Source organism: Protopterus annectens, chromosome 12.part0 (assembly GCF_019279795.1).
Source record: "Protopterus annectens isolate FY-2018-M chromosome 12.part0, PAN1.0, whole genome shotgun sequence".
Classification (NCBI taxonomy): domain Eukaryota; kingdom Metazoa; phylum Chordata; order Ceratodontiformes; family Protopteridae; genus Protopterus; species Protopterus annectens.
In genome coordinates this window covers 768593445-768616535 of record NC_056746.1, presented here as the reverse complement: position 1 = coordinate 768616535, position 23091 = coordinate 768593445, and the positions used below count along the sequence as shown (strand labels likewise).

General features: G+C 39.6%; 1 protein-coding gene across 1 annotated transcript in view; it reads right to left on the bottom strand.

The window, feature by feature from the left end:
- Positions 1-11725, bottom strand: part of USP31 (ubiquitin specific peptidase 31) — a 2233792-nt gene extending 2222067 nt beyond the window's left edge. The window contains exon 1 of the mRNA XM_044089819.1: positions 10916-11725. Within this exon, the coding sequence (XP_043945754.1) occupies positions 10916-11446 (531 nt within the window). The 5' untranslated portion in view covers positions 11447-11725. The remainder of the gene's footprint in view (positions 1-10915) is intronic.
- Between the last annotated feature and the right edge of the window lie 11366 nt (positions 11726-23091).

The following is a 23091-nucleotide window of genomic DNA, read 5'->3' as shown; positions in this document are numbered from 1 at the left end:
AGCTCACAGATGATTGCAAGTTGGGAGCCATTATTAACTGTCCAAGCGATGTTAACATCCTACAGAAAGGCCTCACTAAGACCAACAACTGGTGTCAGAACCATAGCCTTAAGCTCAATGCCAAAAAATGTGTTGTCATCCCCTTTGGGAAAAACCCAGTTCCCATGAATTACCACATCGATGGTAGTCCACTGAACACAGAACGAGTTATAAGAGATCTGGGAACAAAGATTGACAGCAACCTCTCTTTTGACCACCACATTGCCACTGTGGTCAGAAAGTCCTTCTATGTGGCACATCTCATTACTAGGGGTTTTGCATCCAGGAAGAAAGAGGTCATTGTCTCCCTCTACTCTTCCCTCATTAGGCCACTCATCGAGTACAATGCCCCATTTGGCATGCACCTCACCAGACACCTGCAACAACTGGAGAGGCCGCAAAAGTACCTCACAAAGAGGATCCTAGGCCTTAAACACTTGTCCTATATGGACAGACTAAAAAAACTCCAACTATTCTCCGTCTCATATCGCCTCCTTAGAGGCAATCTCTGCTTGACTTGCAAAGCCATGTCTGACCCAGCTCTGTTACAAATACTATATCTAAACAAAATCCCAATCCCTCCACACCACACGGTCCAAAGACCTCAACCTCATTACCACAATCAACAGAACATGCTGGAAGGACAGTTTCATAACACAGAGACTGCCCATGCTATGGAATAGAATTCCCATACATGTCAAGCAGAGCACCTCACTGGCCCTCTTCAACAGAAATCTTGATGAGTGGATGGTAAATAGAAAATTCACCCCAGGGATAACTCCAGTGGCTCTGCTCGACAGAGGCACTAGGAACTAAGGTCGGGTGGCACAATGCCAGGATAATCCTATGGGCTAGGCTTGTAAAGTCTCCAGGGCCATTAGCCTTGTACACACCAAAGAACCTATGAACATGTAGGAGAAACAGAAAAATGTTTTGTAAAACAGAATTGGAAACAGTCAAACATCACTGCTGGCTGTAATGCATTAATGGCAGAAGGACCGTATACTGAAAGGCACAATAACGTGGCAAGAATGTTGCATTGGGGATTGTGCAAACAATATTGAAGTAGCCAAAAAAACACTAGAAACATGAGCCACAAAGCATCATAGAAAATTATGAAGTTTATATCATATGGGATCATCCATTACCAACAGTTCAAAAAATAAATACTAGAAAACTAGATATTGTAGTCCATGAAAAGAAGACATAAGTAGCATTGATCAGTGAAATTGCTACACCCAGTGACTACAGTGTCTTACAGACACAAAGTCATAAAATACCAGGATTTGCAGGCAGAAATTAGGGCAATTTGGAAAAAAGATACTCAGCCCATTCCAGTAGTAGAAGTAGGAGCAACAGGTCTTATAAAAAATAATTTACAATTTTATGTCACCTTTACATGTACCTCCATATGGATTACAGGAGGAGTTACAGTTTGGCACATTGCAGGTGCTGCGAACAGCACTTCCGGCTAACATCAGAGAATGAAACAATACTAATTTCATGAACTTTAATCCTACTTCAACTTAGGAATGGGGTCTACTCCCATCATGGTATTAGACAACCAAAAGACTTGGAGAAATTAAGAGAGTGAAGGATGGCAGTTGTGGTGTCTTTGCATAAAGGTGGTCCCTCTACTGACACTGGACAGTAGTGGCCTATTAGTCTCACTAGCATTACTTGCAAGATAATGGAACATATTATACCAAAACTAAAAAAACAATGATATAGGTGACCTTACATCCCTTGATACAGACCAGTACAGCTTTGTAAAAGACAGATCACATCTGCTCATCCAGACCAGTACAGCTTTGTAAAAGACAGATCCCATCTGCTCATCCTGGTTGAGTTTTTTGAAAGAGATACCGAGGCCATGGATATGGGGCATACACAGTCCGCACTGCTTGTCTGGACTTTGTTTAGGCCTTTCATACTATTCCCCATACTGAAATTATATAACCTCTCTCAGTTCAATACTAACCAAAACATGGTTTACTGAATTGGTTATTGGCTATCTGAGAGAACCTATACCATTAAGGTCAGGGGTACTTGCTCTACACAGAAATGTCACTAGTGATGTCCTGGGTCCCCCTCCTCTTTGGTTCATAAGTGCTCACTAAGCTCTTGATTCATAAGGATCTTTAGAAGACCGGACATGCACTCCCATGATGTTTTAATCATTATATTTTAAGTATGAATAACCCAAAGTCAAACTGAGCATTTACATGTAGCCCCAATCCATGAGGGTGCTAAACCGAAGAGTATTTGTGGTTACTCGTTCATTCATCCAAACACATGGTATACATTTCTGTGACATAAAAACCAATATCAAGGGACTTTGGTTAAACTGATTTGCTGATGACTGCAAACTGGGGGCAGTTATCAAATCCTGTTCTGATACTCAAATCCTCCGGCAAGGGTTTGACCAAACAAATGCTTGGTGTATTAATTGTATTAATCAAGGACTTACTCTTTACTTCATAAAATGCAGCAAATTTTTTTTTTTTTTTGGTAAAACTATCAACACTACTGCTTGTTACATATAGCATTCCACTTAAATTTGACAGAGTCAATAGAAACATGAGTACGCATGTTGATAAGAGGCTCTCCTTTGACCACATCTCTGTGAGGATTAGAAAATCCTTCAACCATGCACAACTTATCCTGCCTGGTGCCTTGTCAAAGTCTAAACAAGTTATAATCCCATTTTACACATCCCTTTTCAAGCACATCACCGAATACAATGCACCCTTCAGCATGTCTCTCACCAAGCACCTAAACCAGCTTGACAGACCTCAAAGTTTATTCACTACAAAGATCTCAGGCCCCTAGCAACTCTAACAGACCAAAAGCTGTGACCCTGTACTTAGTGTCATACACACTTCTGAGAAGTGCTCTCTGCTTTGCTTTCTGTCCCATGAATGGCCTGACACTCTTTGAATACCTTCTCCTAATAAAGGCCAGCAATAAGAAAACACCTGCTCTGCAGACCTACATTTACACTTTCACATCACCACCAGATGGCATGATGGCTAGCCCAACATATTCCCCATTTGAAAAATAGGCTGCCTTTACCTATCCAGCAGCATATACCGTGGTGGTGGTGCTGCGGTAGAGTTGTCGCCTCACAGTTAGATGTTTCCCGTTCGATTCTCAGTTAGAGCGTCTTCTGTGTGGTGACATGCGTGAATGGGCGTTCCTTCGTTGAAGGCTGTGCTTTAAGCCTGGCAAGCCAGTACGTAAAAATCTACTGTCAATCATTAGCGGACCGGAGTTCCGCTGTGGCGACCCCTAACCGGGAAAAAGCCGAAAGTCACAAACAAACCTATCCAGCAGCGTACTTTTCTAGCAAACTTTAAAACCAGTCTGGATAACTGGATGGACTATCTCAAATTTTCAAGAAACATGGGAAAAATCTATGTAATCGGGGATACTACTTAGAGATGTGGCCAAACTTCCTGACTGTGACAACATATGAAACTATATTCTCAACTGGCAGGAAAACAAGCTGTTCAGAAAGGTTTTGAGATATACCATTATACTCTTTTCCTTGTAGGTTACTAAAGTGTAGCCTCTGCTTAGTCTATAACACAATAACTGATCCAGTTCTACCTCAAGGACTAAGCATGGAATACACCACAAGTATACAAAATCTTCTAATGTTGAAGCTTGAATAAGCCTCCCTTTACAGTCCAAGAAAAAGATGGTTATTAATTTCCTTCACAAATAATCTTGCAGTAAGTAGACCACATCTGGGTGTCAGGCTTACATGAAACACTCTTGCAAATGGCAAGAAGTAGACCACATCTGGGTGCCAGGCTTATACGAGACACACTATCAAATGGCACTCTTATTCGTGATCACTGACATGTAAATACAAGAATGATTTTGGTGTACAATAAAAAAAACAGCTGACTGAGCATACAGTAGTGAGGAAAACAAATGTTGACAGTATACATATGAACAGACAACATACAATCAGTATAATTGTAATGCATGCAGTACAAATAATATGATAAATCATTCAAAGGTAGATCAGGACAAGTGTCAAGATAAACAGAGTATAGATCTGCAGTATGTTATAATAGTAGGGCATTGGTAATGTTAATTTCTATGATGATGATGTAAAGTCAAGGACAGTATGGTACATGTATGTAGCCAAGCAGGATTAATAGTACAGGATAAGACAGAGGACAAATGACCAAGTAGTCATTTAAGATCCAGAAGGAACAGAATGGATAAGGATAGTTTAAGGTGATTAGCCAGGTGTGGTGCACTTGCAAAGCATTTAGGTGTTGTTTCAATTATAGCATGAAGGATTTCAGTTTCTTAGATTGTCTGAGTGACAGTGGAATGGAACTCCAAACTTTGGACACATGAGGAATACAGCGATTCACCTGCACTGTTATTTGATTTAATGGGGTATGCTAAGAATTTGTTGGTACAGTAGAGAGTCCTAGATGGGGAGTAAGACTGGACAATATTTTTTAGTGTTTAGTATTTTACAAGTTAGAAAATTAGGCTGTGAATTGTTTTTAGTTGTGTCAATATTTGACACTGTGGCAATTCTATCCACTTTATCTGTTTTACTACCATGCAGTGAAGGGGCCTATAAGGCATACTACCTGCAAATTTTGATATTTTGTTGTAACATTTTTCTAGCATGGTTGTTATTTGGGTAACTTGCATTTCGACAAATATAGGAGCAGAATTTAAGGGACTGTGGGGACAGCAAATAAGAGGCAATGGTGTGTCCAGCCTGGTCAGTCAGGTAAGATTTAACTTGATATTGGGTGTCAGTTTGTGTACTTTGTTGATAGCTTGCTTTATGTGGCATATAATGATACCTAGGAGCTTAGTATAAGTTACGTTACATTTTGTTTAAGTGAGGAGTAATAGTAAAGAGGTATATGTCACTACAGCATTGTTTAGGTGTGAACAGAATATGTTTGGTCTTCTTATGGTTTAATAGTAATTATGAGTTACAGAGCCATGTTTCAATAGAGTTAAAGGAATCCTGTGTTTGGGTTTGAAGATGCTGCAGGTTTTTGTTAGTTCAGATGAGTGTGGTAACATATTTATTTGAAATATTTGAAGTATGCATGTCATTTATGAAAACACTGAATATCAAGGGACCAAGGACAGATCCAACAGTATCTTTTCTCAAGTGCATTGAGAAAAATGGAGAGGTTATTTTCCCATTTTTACAGCTTGAAGTCTATAGCTGAGATTGCTGATAAAACAGGTGAGACAAGAGTCTTGAGTTTGTAGAATAGTTTTGTTGCGACATGATGCGGAAAGCTTTCACAAATCAATGAAATGTTCTGCTACTAAGTTTCCTACATTCCGGTCACTGTTGATGATGGTAGCAAATTTGAGTAGAACTGTTACAGTGCTGTGGTCTGGTCAGATACCATGTTATGAGGGGCTTATTAAGTTGTTTGTGTTAAACTTAATTAGCTGGGATTGGGATTGGACACATTTTTTTAAGACTCTGGATAGGAGCACACACGGAGACAGCAGTTGAGGAGCCACCTTTGTTTACGGTGTAGTTTTCTGTAATGAAGTGGTTTCTTAGAATGGAGACTGGGAAGGGTAGAGCATCTGACTTCAGTTTAACATACTTTGCTGGAAGATTTCTGGGACAAGTGTACTTGGCCTGAGTTTAAGAAGTATTTCCTGTTGGTGGATGTGGGGATGGGATCCAAATCATGTGTGTTGGGATTATTTGCGGAATCTGACGGTGTTATATGTCGCACAGTTGAAAGTTAATTTGTGACCGATAAATGGGGATAAGGGGATAAGTATGTGTGGAGAGGGTTTTATAATATTGTGATGTTACTAATAAAGTATATAAATTAGACTCACAAGATGTGATTTTTTAATTCAAAAGGTACAATAATAAGAAGCAGCGGATTAAAGACAAAGGGAAGAGAGTGTACTACCTTATGTTAGGTATTAGATGGAGGAGCCAGTCTGATGACTGTTGACAACGGAGGAAGACTGGTCAATGACAGTGACCAGCTCAATATCCTGCTAGAGTACGGCAATATCTATCACACTGACTTTGACACAAGGATCCACTGGGTCTAGCTCCACAGAAAGGGTAAAACTCTTTATGGGGAGGTTGAGAATTAGGCCGTGGAACGCCATGGAGGTGAATACCCTAACAAGAGACAAGATTTCAGTCATGTTGATTAAAAGAGGGAATTTGTATTAAAACTGAAAGTAAAAGGAAATGAGAAAATAAGGATTTAAATGGTAAGCTAGTAGTTGCATTAGTGGAGAAAGAAGTGGGTAGTTGGTACTTTGGGAAGGAACAAGGAAACCAGGACAGAAATGGTACAGGATGAGGAAGGGAGGTGGGTTACAGGCAGATGGAGTAGGGCAGGAAACAGGGACAGAACTGGTACAAGATGGGGATGGGAGGTGGGTTACAGCTAGATGGGAGTAGGGCAATTACAGGAATCATTATGTGCTACTCTTATGGTGCAAATTCGGATGCACTAATGATGTTTAGGGAACGGTTACACAGTTTGGAATGACAGTCAGAAAGAATGCAAAGACCAAGATTATTTGATGCACAAGTAAAGTTGAGAAGTCGTCTACTTTTGCCAGAAATTAAAAGCAACAGGTCAGACAGGTTTCTGGTGGATTCAAAATGTAGGGATATTGTGAAACTCAGCTGCAGAGAAAAATGCATATTAAATCCATGTGTTGGTTGCGCTCAATTAGAAGGATGAGGAGGTTGATAGAAGGGGGATGAGATGGAACCTGGGGCACTGGATGAGGAAGAATGACATAAAATGATGCAGGTGATTGAGGTCTACAAAGATGGTTGCATCTTCATACAAAGCCCTCAGTTAAAAGTGGAACGCCACATCTGAGCGATGCCAAAAGAATACCTCTGCCAACAGCAGCTGTGCTTTCAGGAGAGGAACTGGGGGATTTCTTCAACCAGAAAAGCAGTGAGTTAATTTTTGATTTGGCTGTACAGGATGCATTTGGCCAAGCCAGATTCTTGGATTTCTGAAGTGTGTGGGTCTGTTTGGATGCTGGAAGGTAAGGAGTTATCCTATAAACACGCTGTCTGCATAAAGATAAATTACGAGTTTGGGGGGGGGGGTCCAATAGTAATTTACTGACAAAAAAGGTGAATAGTATAGAGAATAAAACTGACCCCCTTTAAATACAGAGTTGCAGATAGGGAGACGGAATTACAGATTCTCACTTTAAATTGTATATTATTTAAATAGTCCATGGACCAAAGCAGGAAGTCTTTGATGATACCAGTTGCAATAAGAGAATTTAGATATTGGTCAAGGCTTTTGTCAAACTGATGAACACAAATCCTGTTAACCACACCTCATCTGTGTTTTGGAGAATACTGTCTGCAAGGGTGCATAAAACAGTCAAAGTTCTGTAGTCAAGCCAGATGTTGTGCAGCTAAGGAATGAGAATGTAGTACGTGTTCAGTAAGCTATCTGAATACGAGTTACTCAAAGACTTGGCCAAGGTCAAGCAAGACTGATACTAGTCTAAAACCTTTAATGCCCTCTGGTTTGGTATGTCTGTGGAAGAGTTTCATGAAAGCTTGTTTCCAGTAGGTTGGTACCATGTTAGTAGAGAGACGCAACTTGTACAGGTCATGAAAGAATGGAAGCACATGGTCTTTAAATAAACCAAAGAACCAGAAAAGTAATCCATCAACCCTAGCAAGAGTGACTGTAGGCACTCCATCAAGGGGTTTTCTCAATTTCTTTGGTTTGTGTGTCCTTCTTGAAGAATAATGCAGGCATGTGACTGGGTATGGGAAGTGAGAGTTTGCAACTCAGAGGAAAGGATTCAGTAAAGGACAATGAATTCTTTTAAGAAGTCCAGAATAGATGAATTACCACTGAGAAAGGGAATAGTGATTTCTAATGGGAGATTTGTAGCTAGAAATATGGTGAGATGGGCATTATGTGACTCTTTCCAATTTAAGTTTAGTTTGAATAACAATATTAATTTATAATGACCAGGTGTAATTTTATATGCATTTCTGTGTTTTGTACTTTATCACTATATGCTGCTTTGAAGATATATTTATGAAATGGAACTTTAGATAACACATCTACAACTCCTTTCATCCAAAGTCATCAGGCCTTTAACTTGTTTCTTTTTTTAAATGGCTAAGACTGTGAAACACATGTGAAATAGTTACTTTGGCTCCTGATATGAAAACAAATGCCAGTCTTCAGGCACTACTGTCTATAAATACTTATTTTAAATATGTATTAGTGTTTTTGCATTTTTACTAAATCTTATTGAATTTTTTGTGCATAGTACCTCCTGTTCTCCGCCCCAAATTAGGAAAGTTCTCCCTTCAACTGCTGATCTTACAGACAACTACATACTTCCCCCAGTTCATTATTCTCAAAAGCAGCAAGCCAATACTGTAGTCCTAATGTCATACTTAAATACCTTCCTTTCTTCACATATTTCTACTTCTAAACACAACATGTGTGAAGCATAAAGAATTCAAAGGTGCTCTTGTAAACTAGTGCCAAGATTGCTGTGATCACTACATAAGACAGGCACTATAACATCACTGTGAAATATCCACTTCTGTGGCTTAAACAAGATAACACCTACATTACCAACTGCTGGTTATGTAAGCTGGACCAGATGCCTATCTTCCAAAAACTATTCATAACGTTTCTTTTGCATTTACTATGCCATTTCCTACATGTATAGTTTAAGACTCCACATACAATTAGTTCCCTTTCTCCTACAACAGTTAGCTTCTGGCAAGCGCCTGGAAGAATCTCTATATCCCTGGACTGTGATGCCCTACAAAACACCATAAGAAAGTACTTTTCAACTTTGCTCCTTAACTTTCTTAAAGAGTATTTGTACATGTTTTTCACAGAATCTAGCTACATTCTCCTTGTCTTAAGATTTAAGGAGCTAAAGATAACAGGCAGTCACAGAACAGAGGCTAAGAAAATATCAGCCATCAAGGTGAATCCAGGCTATATTACAGCCAAGACCTGTGTTAAACAATAAATATCCACTTACAGTACTCATGATAATTATGCCTTTATAAAGCAGCTTGACACTTGTTATCAAGTCTTGTGCTTTTAGCACTAGCGTATAGCATTGATATCTCATCAAATTTACCTGTACATTACTGGAGATTTTGTTTCTCAATCCTCCAAAAACATGCAAAGTAACTTGTGAATTAGCAGTGGACAGTCTGGCACAGAGTGAGAAAAATCATTTTACTTCTTATAATGTGACAAGTTATGAGCTGAGAATAATTTAAGTATAATAAATAAATGGTTCTGTTATCCAATGGGTAAAATACTACCTAAATAAAAGAACACAAGAAAGGATATGAGGTGTCACATCTGACCCAACCAAGGAACCAATGGCATTCAACAGAACACTGTGACTGGCCCCCTCCTCATTAGGATCTTTTTTTTTTTTTACATTAAAGTGAGAAAGCAGCTCTGTAAGGCTCATACTACAACTACGCCTTTAAATGACATAAATGTGCAACAACAACGGCTGAATAGGTCTTATACCTGATGTAACGAGAGTAGTCTTGCTTTCAAAATAAAAAAATGCAGCATCCCTAGCTCTGAGAAAACACAAATTAATTTAGCATACTAAAGAACATAGTGACCATTGTAGATAATAGGTTTATTTTGACCATGTCCCAGGTGTGGGTAAACATGCAAGGTTGCCCACATGACACAAAGGCAGGCACATCTTCTGTATGAAAGTAACTATTTCTCTGTAGACCACAACAGTCCTCTTTATAATTTAATACTAAATTATGTAGCATTAATGCTAAGCATAGCTCAATCTGAGAAAAGTACACAGATTCACAGAAAGAAAAATGTGAAGTTTAGAAAATTTGCAGATCTAGCTCAGGTTATCCCCATGCAGTGACATACAAGGTTAGTTCAGGATGATATTTCTTACAACAACCCAATGACAAACTGAGACTTGTATGAAAATATATGCCTAATGTACTTGGCTGAAGGAGCATAAAGTAAGACAAACAAGCTTATGTTTTAGACTGACATTAACTATGGGGAGAAACAGGCACCATGATGTGGAATTTAACTCCCTTTGGTATTGAGACAAAGTATCTCAATTACAGTCTTCAAAATAAGTACGAGAGTTAGAAGGAGATGATGACAGTCAGACTGTTGTGCTTGCAAATGGTCTATTGTGATCACTGTACTCCCACGTTAAACCAAGTAAATAAACTAGTCCAAGGCCATTAGGTTGCAAATTCGAAATCACTATATTTCAAAAAAGAAAAGACAAAACCTTGAAATCACAACCTTTAAACAGGGCAATATTAACAAAAACAAATAATGAATACAAGGTAACAAGCACACAGTGAAATCAAGAATGTATTAGCATAGTATAAAAAAGCGCAGTACTGACGTTTTAAAACTAACACTGTGTAAACAGAAAGGCACAGGAAACACCATGTATGCAAGACACAAACACAATTAGCATCAGTGTTACAGAACTACAGCACAGTACGACTGCAAAAAAGGCAGTAGTTGCAGTATATAAATGTTATATATAAAGGGAATCACTGCTGCAACTACGCCAAAAATTAAAAAAACTAGAAATTGTGTATTATAGAACTATTCATGCAAAACGCCCATATAATCGACACCACCATATATTCATTCCAGTTTTACAATACGAAAAAAAGAGGAGCTGCAGCTCACTAATCTCATACTTAAAACTGAGAAGTCGCGATGAAATCAAAGGTGGTCAATGAAAAAAAAAACAAATTTGCTTTGCTCTGTTACTATATCGTCACTGTTTCCCCAGGAACTCTACTCGAGTTCAATAACCCTACCTTAAACTCTCTGCTATGTTGTGGTGTATACTCCAAGGTCCATAATGCCCGGACCAAGTTAGCCAGCTGTTCAGTGACCTCCCCCTTTTCTTGCTGAGGGGTCTTCGGGATAAAAACTCCATTGGATTTCATCTGATCATCATCACTGTCTTTAAACTGCTCCAACGCTAAATACTCCGCAAGCAACTCAGTATTGCTAAGGCATTGCAAGATGGCATTCATGAAGCAGGTGTTGCCATGGTTCTTCAATCCTGCTACCCCAGGAACTCTATCCCCAAAGCATGACAGGAACGTTTCAGGTGCTCCACTCAGGTCAGACCGGGCAGAGGATCGTCCTCCCGTAGACCTAAAGCTTTTGAAACCGCCGTCATCTTTTTCATCGTCCGTTGCATGTTCCTCAGTGCCAAAATGGGATAAGGTGGACAGAGTTTTGAGAACCCTGCTCATAAAACTGCCCACCGACCTCACAGAACCCCTCCTGAAGAGTTTCTTGCCAAAAGACTTTTTCTCTTTGCTGTCTGTCTTGGACATCTTGACTACTTTCCATGGACAGCATTCCCCAGGATTTTGCAGCTATACAAAGGGCCCGACCCTCAGAGCGCAGACAGAACCCCCTCTCTAGCCCCAACCTCAAATCAAACCCTTCCACTCATTTCCCATTCCGTGCTACAGCCGCCCCGATTGAAATGCAAGGGCTGCCGTAGCTCTCTGACTCGTGTGAGCTCACTTCCGTTTAGGAGACCCGAGACGGGTCGCTGGAGTCAGTTGTAGTTAGTGCATGTCACATTTAATTTGTTGTACAGACATTTTTGTGCGTTAGTGTGTTCGTTTGCGAGAACGTACTTTTTCCTTCAAGTAATGCAGTTGTTTTATACACCAAGGATAATTTCAGCATCACAGTGTAAGGTTTCTCCTCCTAGGGTTGCCACATTTTCAGATGCCAAAAGTGGGATAATACCCATTCCTCTCAATTGCTCCTGCTTTTGATAGTTCAGCTCTTTTCCTCTTAGTCCCTCCTAAAATGGTTGATGTTTGGACCAAACGTGGTGAATTGCAGTTAATAAATAATGATAGTAATTAGAGTTCTAGACTCCTTTTACTTCAGAAATTGTATATTAATTCACATGCTCTTATTCTGTCGCAGTGTTACTGTCTCAAAAATATTACTGTTTTAAAGGTGTCCCTCATTCTGTTGAGAGCTATGCGGGTATATTTTCTTGAAACGTCTAAGGACTGGACTTCACTTTGTTGCCAAAATAGAAGCTCTCTTTTATGTAATTGCCATTGTTTCACATATATGTGTATGCGTTTCATAGGCAAGAGAGTTGTAAGAAATTATCAGATGAAACTTGGGAAATATCGTTATAAAATCTCAGGACACTTATAATTGTTCATTTTTTCCTCCGGACCCAATTCTGTTAGGTGCAAACGGTTATTGTGCAGCATAGTTCCATCCCTTCCCACTTCGACAGAACGCAGAAAGCCACACCCACAAGTGTGCCGGGAATGTTACTACTGAGTCATGCCAACACCTGTCACTCAGCAACAATAAGTAATATTTCGCTGGTAAATTAAAAAAAAATGTAAATAAACCCAATAATACTGTCCGTCACAACTAAACAATAAGTCATGATTTTTAAAAACATGAAATAATGCAAACATACGCAGTTGGAGTGAAATTCCTTTTTTATGTCATCAGCAGCAAAAAAAAAAAAACGGTTAATATGACAGATCTACTTTTCCTTTATCATTTAAGCCATCATTTCATTGAAATTCATATATGTGGCATAAAATGTTATGTCCTCATTTGCTGCGAGCAGTCTGTCCGTCAGTGATGTCACGCCCCAGTAGTCAGGAGTAGCCTTAGGTCAACTGGTGCCCTAGGCAAAAGGGCTCCACGGTGCCCCCTACACCACCTGGTGCTCCCATCCTTGTCTACTTACACCAAATAAATACTGGAAAAGGCAGCCGCCTAGTTGGCCTATGCCCTAAGGCCGGCTATGCCAGTAGTTTGTCAATCAACTATGGAAAGTCCAAACCTGCGTGAGCAATCCTTAGGTACAATTGAGAGGTATGTTGTAGGTGCGTATGATTGTTCTGTAATGCCCCTGATTTTTTCCCTCATATTTTTTGCTTGGCCTTTGTAAAAATGTTTGATTTTGTAACTCATTGAGGAGTGTAATCGGGATTTCATATTTGTATGTATTTAGAAAATGCTGATAATGCAAATCATGTTGTTTACTTTGTAACTGCAACAGATTAATATTCTCAAATTGATGCTCTTCATATTGATCACTGCTGCAGTAGCGTTAGCTCCTGCCAAGGGTATAACAGCTGGCCGGATTCCAAAGTTTCAGAGCATCTTCCATGCACTCGAAGTGTCAAGGACTGGAGCTGACCTGACTAAAAGGCAAAGTTTGGGCTTGAACCCCTTCCAAGCTTTATTGAAGCCAGAGAGTACATTCCTCTGAGGCTTTTGAGGATCGACGGTCGGCTTGGGCTTGCCTTAGCTGGGCAGATAAGATGTCCTTCTATATCACTATTGCAGTATTGGTTACAGAAGTGATGTCCCGCCCTGGGCAACCTGTCGCTCGACCAGTATAAATAAGCTTAAAAGAGATCTTGTTTGCGCCGAAAGTCACATTAATGCTCTCAGCACAGAATGTAGGTCATAAAAGGGACGTATAGATGCAACTACCTAGAACTTCGTTTGCTGCCAGTTCGAATGCTGTTTATTCCAGTTGGTTTGAACGCGTTGTTGCTGTACTGAATATTTTGCAATACCAGATAAGCGCCCCGTTGGGGTTATTTTTATTTTTTATTTTACTTCCTTGCTGTTGTATTTTATATCACTACTTTGAGTTCATGTCATCCAAGAGGGGAAAATGTCAGTGTGGGAGGCAGATTCCCCAGAAGGATCATCACAGAGTTAGCCCAGGATACCATGGGGGAATCCTTTAACCCTGAGATACTCCAGCTAGGTAAGAAGGCGAATAAGTCTTAGCCGGATTCTTTAGCTGTCCAGTCTCCACAGCACATCCCTCTAGAAGCCGGTAATAGCTTTGTAGGTCGTTCTGTGTTTACATCAGATTCCTCTGCCACAACCCCACCAGATGCCGACATGCATCAGTCATTTCACAGTTCCTCTGAGGATTTGCAAGCATCTGCTCCAGATGTCGAGGGCGAACTGCATTTGATTATCTCTGAGGGTCCTAGAGGGATTCCGCAGATATTGGTCGGGGAGGAAGTTCTGTGTTCTCTTCTTGAATCTCGCCAAAGATCAGAACCTCCTGTATTCATTAGGGCTGATGTCCTTTCTAAGAAAAGACAAAAACTGAAGCATGTTTCGATTTGTCCTATGGATCCTCAAAGGGAATGGCAAGAATTTACTCAGGACTTGTTTTTTTCCCCCTTAATGTCCCTAAAGCCTCCTTAAAGGGGTTTAAGTACCTGCTCCACCTTGGACCTTCTACCCCTTCTAAACAGTTTAGGGAACCAGATTCCTCGGATGAGTATTCTCTGTCTGTTGAGAGGTCTTTGTCCTATTCTTTACAGATGCCTTTACCTTTGGCTTTTGGTTTTGATAAAGAGGAGTCTGTTAACCTTGAATCTCCTTTCAAGGAATTGTCCTTTGGGGGCACCATTGCTAGGATGATGGGATTCTTTAAGAGGGATTCTTCTCAAGTGTCTGATATTCAGAGAAGATATTATGAGTTGCTTCAGCTGAATACTCCTAAACCATCAGCTGTACCTCCTGTGTTGTCTGCCTTGTTAGATACTTTCATTGCTGCTTCCAAGTGTTCTGATTCTCAGCCTCCTGCTCCTAAGAAACCTGATAGGTTCTATAAGGTTCCTGAGAATTGTCTATTTTTATTTAAATGTCTTTCTGATGATCCTGCTGTGGTGTCAGTCCCTTCTGACAAACCTTCTAAACCTTTGCCCTCTTCAAATTTTGCCTTCTGATAAGGATAGCAGGCCAATGGAGAGGATTGGCAAAAAAGTTTACACTGCTTCTACTTTGGCCTTTAGGACTTACCACACCCACATGACCAAGCATGCTCTGGCCTTGCTTGCTCAGGCTTGTCAGGTTATCTCAGCCCTACCTAATTCTGATGGCTTACCCTCTGCCTTGTCTTTTTTAGGTTATGCTTCTCAAGTGGCTCGCCACTCTGTGAAGTGTAGCTATGATGCTTCTGTTACCTCTTCTAGGGCTGCAGCTTTTGGGTCCATCAAAAGGCATTATTCTTGGTTTCATCTCCAGTCTGTTCCTGAGGACATTAAGGGCAAGTTGTTGGATGCTCCTCTGGATAATACTCATCTTTTTCGGACTGTTGTCGCTGACATGTTTAAGTCTCTTCAAGAGAAAGGCAAAGCCTTGCAAGACCTTACACATATTTTTGTCTCTCCTATCCCTAAGTTCCAGAAGAATTATCCTTCTAAGTCTGCTTTTATTTGCAGGCAACCCTGCCAGGACTCTAAGCGCAGTCAGGGTGGGAAGCAGGCCCCCTCTGCTAAGGCTTATCAGATTTCTGTGGCCCAGAAACCTCCCTGCTTCTCTTTGACAACCCCCCCCCCCCCCGTTTTTAGACCAAGCTCCTTTGTCCCTTCGTCTCTCCCTTTGTCTTCCAAATTGGCATCTCATCAGTCTTGCATTCTTTCTATCATCCATCAGGGTTACTTCATGGTATGGAAATCTTTCCCTCCTTTTTCTGGGATTCCTCAACCTCCTCTAGAGCAACTTCCTCATTTACCAGAGATTCTAGGGTCCCTGTTGAACCAAGGGACCATTCAGCCTGCCCCCACTTCTCAAGTGGGAAGGGGTTTTGATTCCAGGATATTCCTGCTTCCTCGAAGGGAGGGCACTTGGAGACCTATTTTGGATCTTTTCTGGCTCAACACCTTTCTCAAGATCTCTTATTTTCAGATGCTTACTCTTCAAATTCTGTTTCTGCTTTTATTACCACAGGCTTTTCTGGTGTCCTTAGATCTGAAAGATGCTTGCCTCCATATCCCTATTCACCCTCTTTTCAGAAAGTTTGTACGTATGTCCTTACATTCACTGTTGCAGTATTCTTAACTATATGGGATTCCCTGCCGCGGAAGTCCAACATCTGGCCAGTCTTCCAAAGACTTCTGAATTTAAAAGGTATGCTGAACGTCACCATACGCACCCTCTATAACATAGGGCATAAAGGTGATGTTCAGGCTTACCGAAAACAAAACTTCTTTGCTGCCAGTCTCAACATATCTTTTACACCATCAATCTGTTTACCTGCGTACATTTTCTGCCAGTTGAATGTATTTTCATTCTCCAGGGACTTCCTCTGCCTGTTTGTTGTTTTTACAAGATAAGTGCCCATTAGGGGATTTTGTTTTTTCTTTTTTTTTGTATTCCTTGAGGTTATTGTCATCCAGGACGGGTAGATGCCAGTGTGGAAGACAGATTCCCCATAGAGACTGCCATGAAAAGTGTCTTTTTGCTTAGATGCTTCTCATGACCATATGTCTTGTTCTGTTTGTCAGTTGTCTGTTCTGAAAACCCTTTGCAGTACACTTTCTTCCCTTTCCCTGTATCTTGAGAAACAGCATCTTAGGCTACTCGCTAAAGATACTATGCAAGGAATCTCCTGCCCTGAGGTTCAGCTGTTAGGGAAGAAGGAGAAGGTGAAAAAGGTACGACTGGAATCTTCTGCTGTCCAGCCTCTGCCAGGTGTTTCTTCTGAGGTCGTTACAGACCCAAAGGCTTGCCCAGCTGTGCTGTCGGATTTCTCTGCCGCAACCTTGTTGGAGGCCGGTGAGGATTCTGCTGGCAGCATGTCCAGAGAGGCTTTGCAGCCAACCATCTCGGACATTCATAGAGAACCATGGTTGATTTTTTTTTGAGGGCTCTAGGGGAGTTCCTCAGTTTCTACTTGGGGAAGAAGTTCCTGCTATGGTTCTTGACTGTTGTTCTAGATCTGAGCCTGCTCAGGATATTCCCTTAAAAAAGAAACAAAAAGTTAAACATGTTTCTTCTGCTTCTAGGGATCCACAAAGTGAGCGGCAGGCTTTTACTCAGGGGTTATTTTCTGCCTTAAAGTCCTTAAAGCCTCCTCATGGGGTTTCAGTTCCTGCTCCTCCTTGGTCCTCTACTCCTCTTAAAAGGCCCAGAGACCAGGATTCTTCTGAGGATGAGTCAGATTTGCTGACAAATCCCTAACTTAATCTACTCAGATTCCTTCTCTTTTGGACTATGGGTTAGATGGGGAGGACTCTATTTGTCCTGATGTTCCTTTGGAGGAAATTTCCTTTGGGGACACACTCCCTCACTCTCTGGGTGGTGCTGTAATATTGCTTCCAGGTAATCAGAGACTAGTATAAATGCAGGCTGCTTCATTTCATTCAAAAAAACTTTATTGTATTCATTGATAAAGGCTGAATAGCCAAAACCGGTCTGGATTTGAAGGAATTATAAATAAATAATCATTATTTCTTCATTACTGCATGTTCACTATCGTTTTTTGCTGGTCGTTGGTGGTTTACATTGTTGGCTTGACCCTGCATGCCATCCTTGCGGAGCGTATGGTTGTTTGCTGATGTTTTTGGCTTCGCTGGTGGTTTTCGATAGTGACACAGCATTTCTGTGTTGGCAGCTGTTTTTTTGCAACATTTTGGTATATTTTTTAGTCGCTTTCTGGTCGTGAAGCAGTGGATGTCATATTTCTTGTCCAGCACTTACCACGTTGGTGAATTGTTTAGTTCAAAGTGGATGGGGAATTAACATTTTGACCAGGGAAGAATTACCTTGGAATTGCTTTGGTTTACATGCGGATAAGCTTGGGGGCCTAAAATCATGTATGGTGGTTCATTCTACTACTTTGAGGCATCTGTTTAACAACTCTTTTCTGTGCAAATTGGTGTTCAGAGGTTCATCCATGGCATTCAGCATTTTATGGATCAGAAGCCTATAAACCCAGGAACAAAAGGAATAACTCAGGTACTGTGACTAGTGGCAGGACATAAATCTAAATTTTCAGCTTCATTATATATTAACCATTTTTGTACATTTCGCGATCTTTTTTGCATTTGTGCTGTTAGAGGTCGGCAATACTGGTGGATTACAGGCTGATAAATCGGAAATTAATGGAAGGCATTTGGACTATCGTTGATGGATTAGAACTGGTGAAAACATCATATTGACTTTAACTTTTGAGATTTATTTGATCTCGAAATGTATTAGTGAATGGTTGACTCTAAATGCTATATTCTTTAAATATCGGATATACATACAATAACATCAGCTATATGTTGGGATAGGTTTGTCAATCAAGTGGGATACATTCTTTGTTACAGAATTTGATATCATATTGAAGTGTCTCATTCACCACAGTTACTTAGTATGCATGTATGTTGACAAACTATTTATGCCATAGTTGGTCTAGGATATATAACAACAGGAATTGATCCATAACAGTACAGTTGACTTGGGTGAATGATAAGTGAATCATATTTTTAACAGCTTAATGTAAGTGTAGGAGGGAATAACACCTTGATTTTTATTATTATCTTGTGTATGAACAACTATATGTGTTGTAATCGTTTTATGTGTGCAAAACCACCGCTTGAAAATTGTATTGTCAGTTCACAGTTGGACTAGGTTGCTACATGTACTACGAGGGCAACCCAGTGTTGAAATCTTTGGCAAAGGCAATATGTGCTAAGGGGTTTCAAAAGTTTTATTGCCAGATATCATGTAACAAATAATAATACATCTTTGTATATTCTTTAACAAGAACTACAAGCCTTTTCAGCATTGCATTTTGAATATAAAGTATATATTGTGTTCACAAATATATATGTGCCAAGCATAATACAGATATACTGATAGACACGTATATAGACAAGTGTGGATGTCAGGGTTCATGAGCAAGGTTTTTTCTAAGTGATGTTCTTTGACCAAATATATTATAGTTTAACTGTTGAAAAATATTCATATATTTTTTATTGACACCTAGGTTCTCAGTGCAGTCCCTGTTGAACTATTACTAATTTGGACATATTGATTGAAACAGATTTGGTTTCTAGTTGGTCAAAATTCATAAATACATTGGAAAAATGGATTTGGAGCAACTACTAACGGGATTATGTGCTGATCGACATGATATTGGGGTGTTTGGTATGAATAACATGTCAAGCAGTAATCCGAGTGGCTCAAATATTAACATTAACAATGGCTGTGAAATGGCCTTCAACCAATTCAACAAGGATCTTAAAAACTTACGTGCCAATATATGGCACCTCAGACTTTTTAAGGCATATATTAATAAGGATATCACACCAAGAGGACTTAGAGTTGTTACAGCCTTTGGTCAGTAGGTCGGAGGACAGGCTGACCAAAGAATGGAACCAAGCTCTCCAACAATCATCAATGACTTTTGTCAAGATCCTTGCATCCTATTATGAGAGAATGGTGGACATTTGTTTAATGGAAGTTAAAGCTTTATGTGAAGAATGTAAGAAATATGAATCACAACCAACATATGCCACTTTGGTTAGTAAATTATCCAAAGATCTGGCTAATTTTGACCAACTAACTAAAGATAGGAAAATACGTAAGTTCAATAGGGAGTGTACTGATTACCAAAGAGGCCGTCCTATGATTTTGGTCAAAAAACACCAGGAAACAAACCCAAGAAAAGGCCTAGGTCTATTCTAAAATCCTCTGACAAGACTTTAGCTAGTACCTCAGGGGATGACTCATCTTGCACAGACAATGACTGTAATAACTATCGAGAATCACACAGAAGCAAAAAAACTAATGTTCAGTACCCTTTAGACATACAAACAAGCGACGAGGGGGTCGCAAGCACAAATATAGGAATAAGATCCAATTCCATGGAAGGGCTGTTACAAACAATGTTGAGTTGACGGAATTTGAGTTTCATAATGTTTTGAACCTTTCTAATGTTCAACTGACAGATGTACAAACTAAACTACTTAATAAAGGACTTGGTTTTATTCCTAGTTTTTTTATTAATGAACATAGCATTGTTAAGGATGTTTTGTCTTTCTGTCGTAACCTGAATTTGAAATTATTCTTTTCAGACAACACCTCCCAAAGATCACTTGATTTCAAATTTTTGAAATCAGACTTTCAACCGCCCATGAACAAACATGTCTCTATTTTCCAACAATCTGTTCTCAGGGATTTACATTTTCATCATAATGAATCATACATTTTGGGCCAGAATATGTCACCCATGGAAAAGGCAGCCTTGGAGGAATTAAAGCATAATCGCGACATTGCCATTCTACCTGCAGTCAAGGGTGGTGCCGTGGTGGTTATGAACATTGGGGAATACCTTGATGAGGGGAAAAGACAGTTAGCTGATATTAGATGTTATATGCAAATGTACATTGACCCGACTGAGGTTTTTAAAAAAGAAATAGACTCTTTTCTGAAACTAGCTGAGGATGAGGGTATCATAACAAAAAATAATGTTAAACATCTTACTGTAAAAGACCCACAGAAACAAATCTTGTATCTTCTCCCAAAAATACATAAGTCCATTTCAAAACCCCCAGGTAGACCCATTGTATCAGGGATAGGGTCCTTGACGGAACCACTATCAGCATTTCTAACACAGTATCTCAAACCCCTTTTAACATCAGTTAGGGCCCGACTACAGGACACCACGCACTTTTTACAAATTTTGGAGGATACACAGCTAGAACCAGACTGGTTAATGTGCACGTTGGATGTTAAATCTTTATACACAAGTATTCCACACTGGGCGGGATTACAATCCCTGCAATACTGGCTTGAGAGAACAAACTTATATCCTCCGGGCTTCAACACCTTACTTGTCTGCATGGTGGAACATGTATTAAACAAAAATGTCTTTTATTTCCATGGAGAATGCTTTTGGCAGCTACAAGGGACAGCAATGGGAGCTTCCTTTGCACCCATTTATGCTGACTTATTCATGGCCTATTTTGAAGAATGTATGATATATGACAAATCACACAATATTTACATGGTGGAAATCGATATCTGGCGTCGATATTTGGATGATTGCTGGATGGTGTGGAAGACGGATGAAGCATATCTAAAGGAATTTATGGAGTACCTGAATGGTAACATTTGGGGTATTGAGTTTACGGTTACATGTAACAGGAGCACCATAGATTTTTTGGATGTTACTGTTTACCGTAATGCAGATGATACTCTAAGTACCAAAACATTTAGAAAATACCCTCAATACAATACCTTGTTACATGCCTCCAGTATGCACCCGAACCACACCATCCGCAACATCCCTAAGTCTCAATTTATGCGTATCAGACGCATTTGTTCATCTTATGATGAATTTGAACATGCCAGACTTGATTTATACCATAGATTTCAGGACAGAGGATATAGAGACATAGATATATATCAAGCTAGTTCGTGGAGCAAAACCATAGACAGGAGAACATTGTTACAATACAAAAAATCAGAGCATGTTCATCAGGATTCTATCGTGAGATTTGTCACCACATATGGCAGGAACCAACCTATTGTCAGGGATATACTTAATTGCAACTGGAAAATTCTTTTGGCTAATGACACTTTAAGGTCAATACTAGGCCCTCAATGTCAAATGTCATACAGAAGAGGCAAGAATTTGGGAGGGCTATTTTCACATTACAAAAACAGAGAAGGGGGAGGTGCGATATATCATCAGACCACTATCAGTGGTGATAAACTAATTGGTACTTTTCCATGTGGTCACTGCTGCTCCTGTTTACAAGTTAGTACACTAAAAGAATTCATCAGTGCCAACACCAATCGGGTATTTAAAACCAGGGTGTTTGGTAATTGCCGCAGTACATGGGTTATTTACTTAGCTACCTGCCAATGTAAAGCTTTTTATGTTGGTCAAACTTCTAGGTCTCTTAGAATAAGGATGACAGAACATCGTAGTGACATGAGGAACAAAAAAGAAACAAATGCTTTATACAGACACACGATACAACATCCCAATGCCCAGTTTATGTTCATGATCATTGACAAAATTCAGGGAGATAGGAACAACCAACAGGGTTGGCACACCATTTTAAACCACAAGGAACAATATTGGATAACCAACCTTGGATGTTTATTCCCCCCAGGTCTGAATGACCATCTGTGAGTTTCACTGAACACTGGAGGATTTCATAATCATGGTTACAACAACAAAAATTCATATAGATCAAGAATTAGTACGAACCATTCAATGGTGGTTAGGCCTACCAACGCTCATATTATACTCTATAAAGCATGATAAAAAATTTTTCAGGATACGAATATGTATATGTATGGTTTGGTATTCGTATCTGGTATGTTGGCGTTAAACATTGAGTATTGTACAATTACAATGTTGAACTTGTATTATCTACAAGCATATTATTTCAATTTATTATAATCTATAATATAGCTGAGAATGAGGCCACTATACTCTTTTTGCCTTATTTTGTAATATATTATATGATCAGTACTTGGTTCATTATTATTCAGTTCTTTTGAACTTGTGGTTATCACCCTTCAAAATATATATATACTAGTGGTATATATTTTCTGTTTTTTACACTATGATATGCATTCACAAATAGTGACTATGGTATTGGTCTATTACCTTGTAATATGTATGTCATATAATGGCTTACTTCCAGAGCTTTGATTTTTATCTTTAAAAATATGACTTAATATCTACACCTCTGGCATTTTTATGTCACTGGTCATATGCTTTAATCAAGAATGGAACATGCACTTTGTTACTCCAGCCACTGGGTGGTGCTGTAATATTGCTTCCAGGTAATCAGAGACTAGTATAAATGCAGGCTGCTTCATTTCATTCAAAAAAAACGTTATTGTATTCATTGATAAAGGCTGAATAGCAGAAACCGGTCTGGATTTGAAGGAATTATAAATAAATAATCATTATTTCTTCATTACTGCGTGTTCACTATCGTTTTTTGCTGGTCGTTGGTGGTCCCCATAGAGACTGCCATGAAAAGTGTCTTTTTGCTTAGATGCTTCTCATGACCATATGTCTTGTTCTGTTTGTCAGTTTTCTGTTCTGAAAACCCTTTGCAGTACACTTTCTTCCCTTTCCTTGTATCTTGAGAAACAGCGTCTTAGGGTACTCGCTAAAGATACTATGCAAGGAATCTCC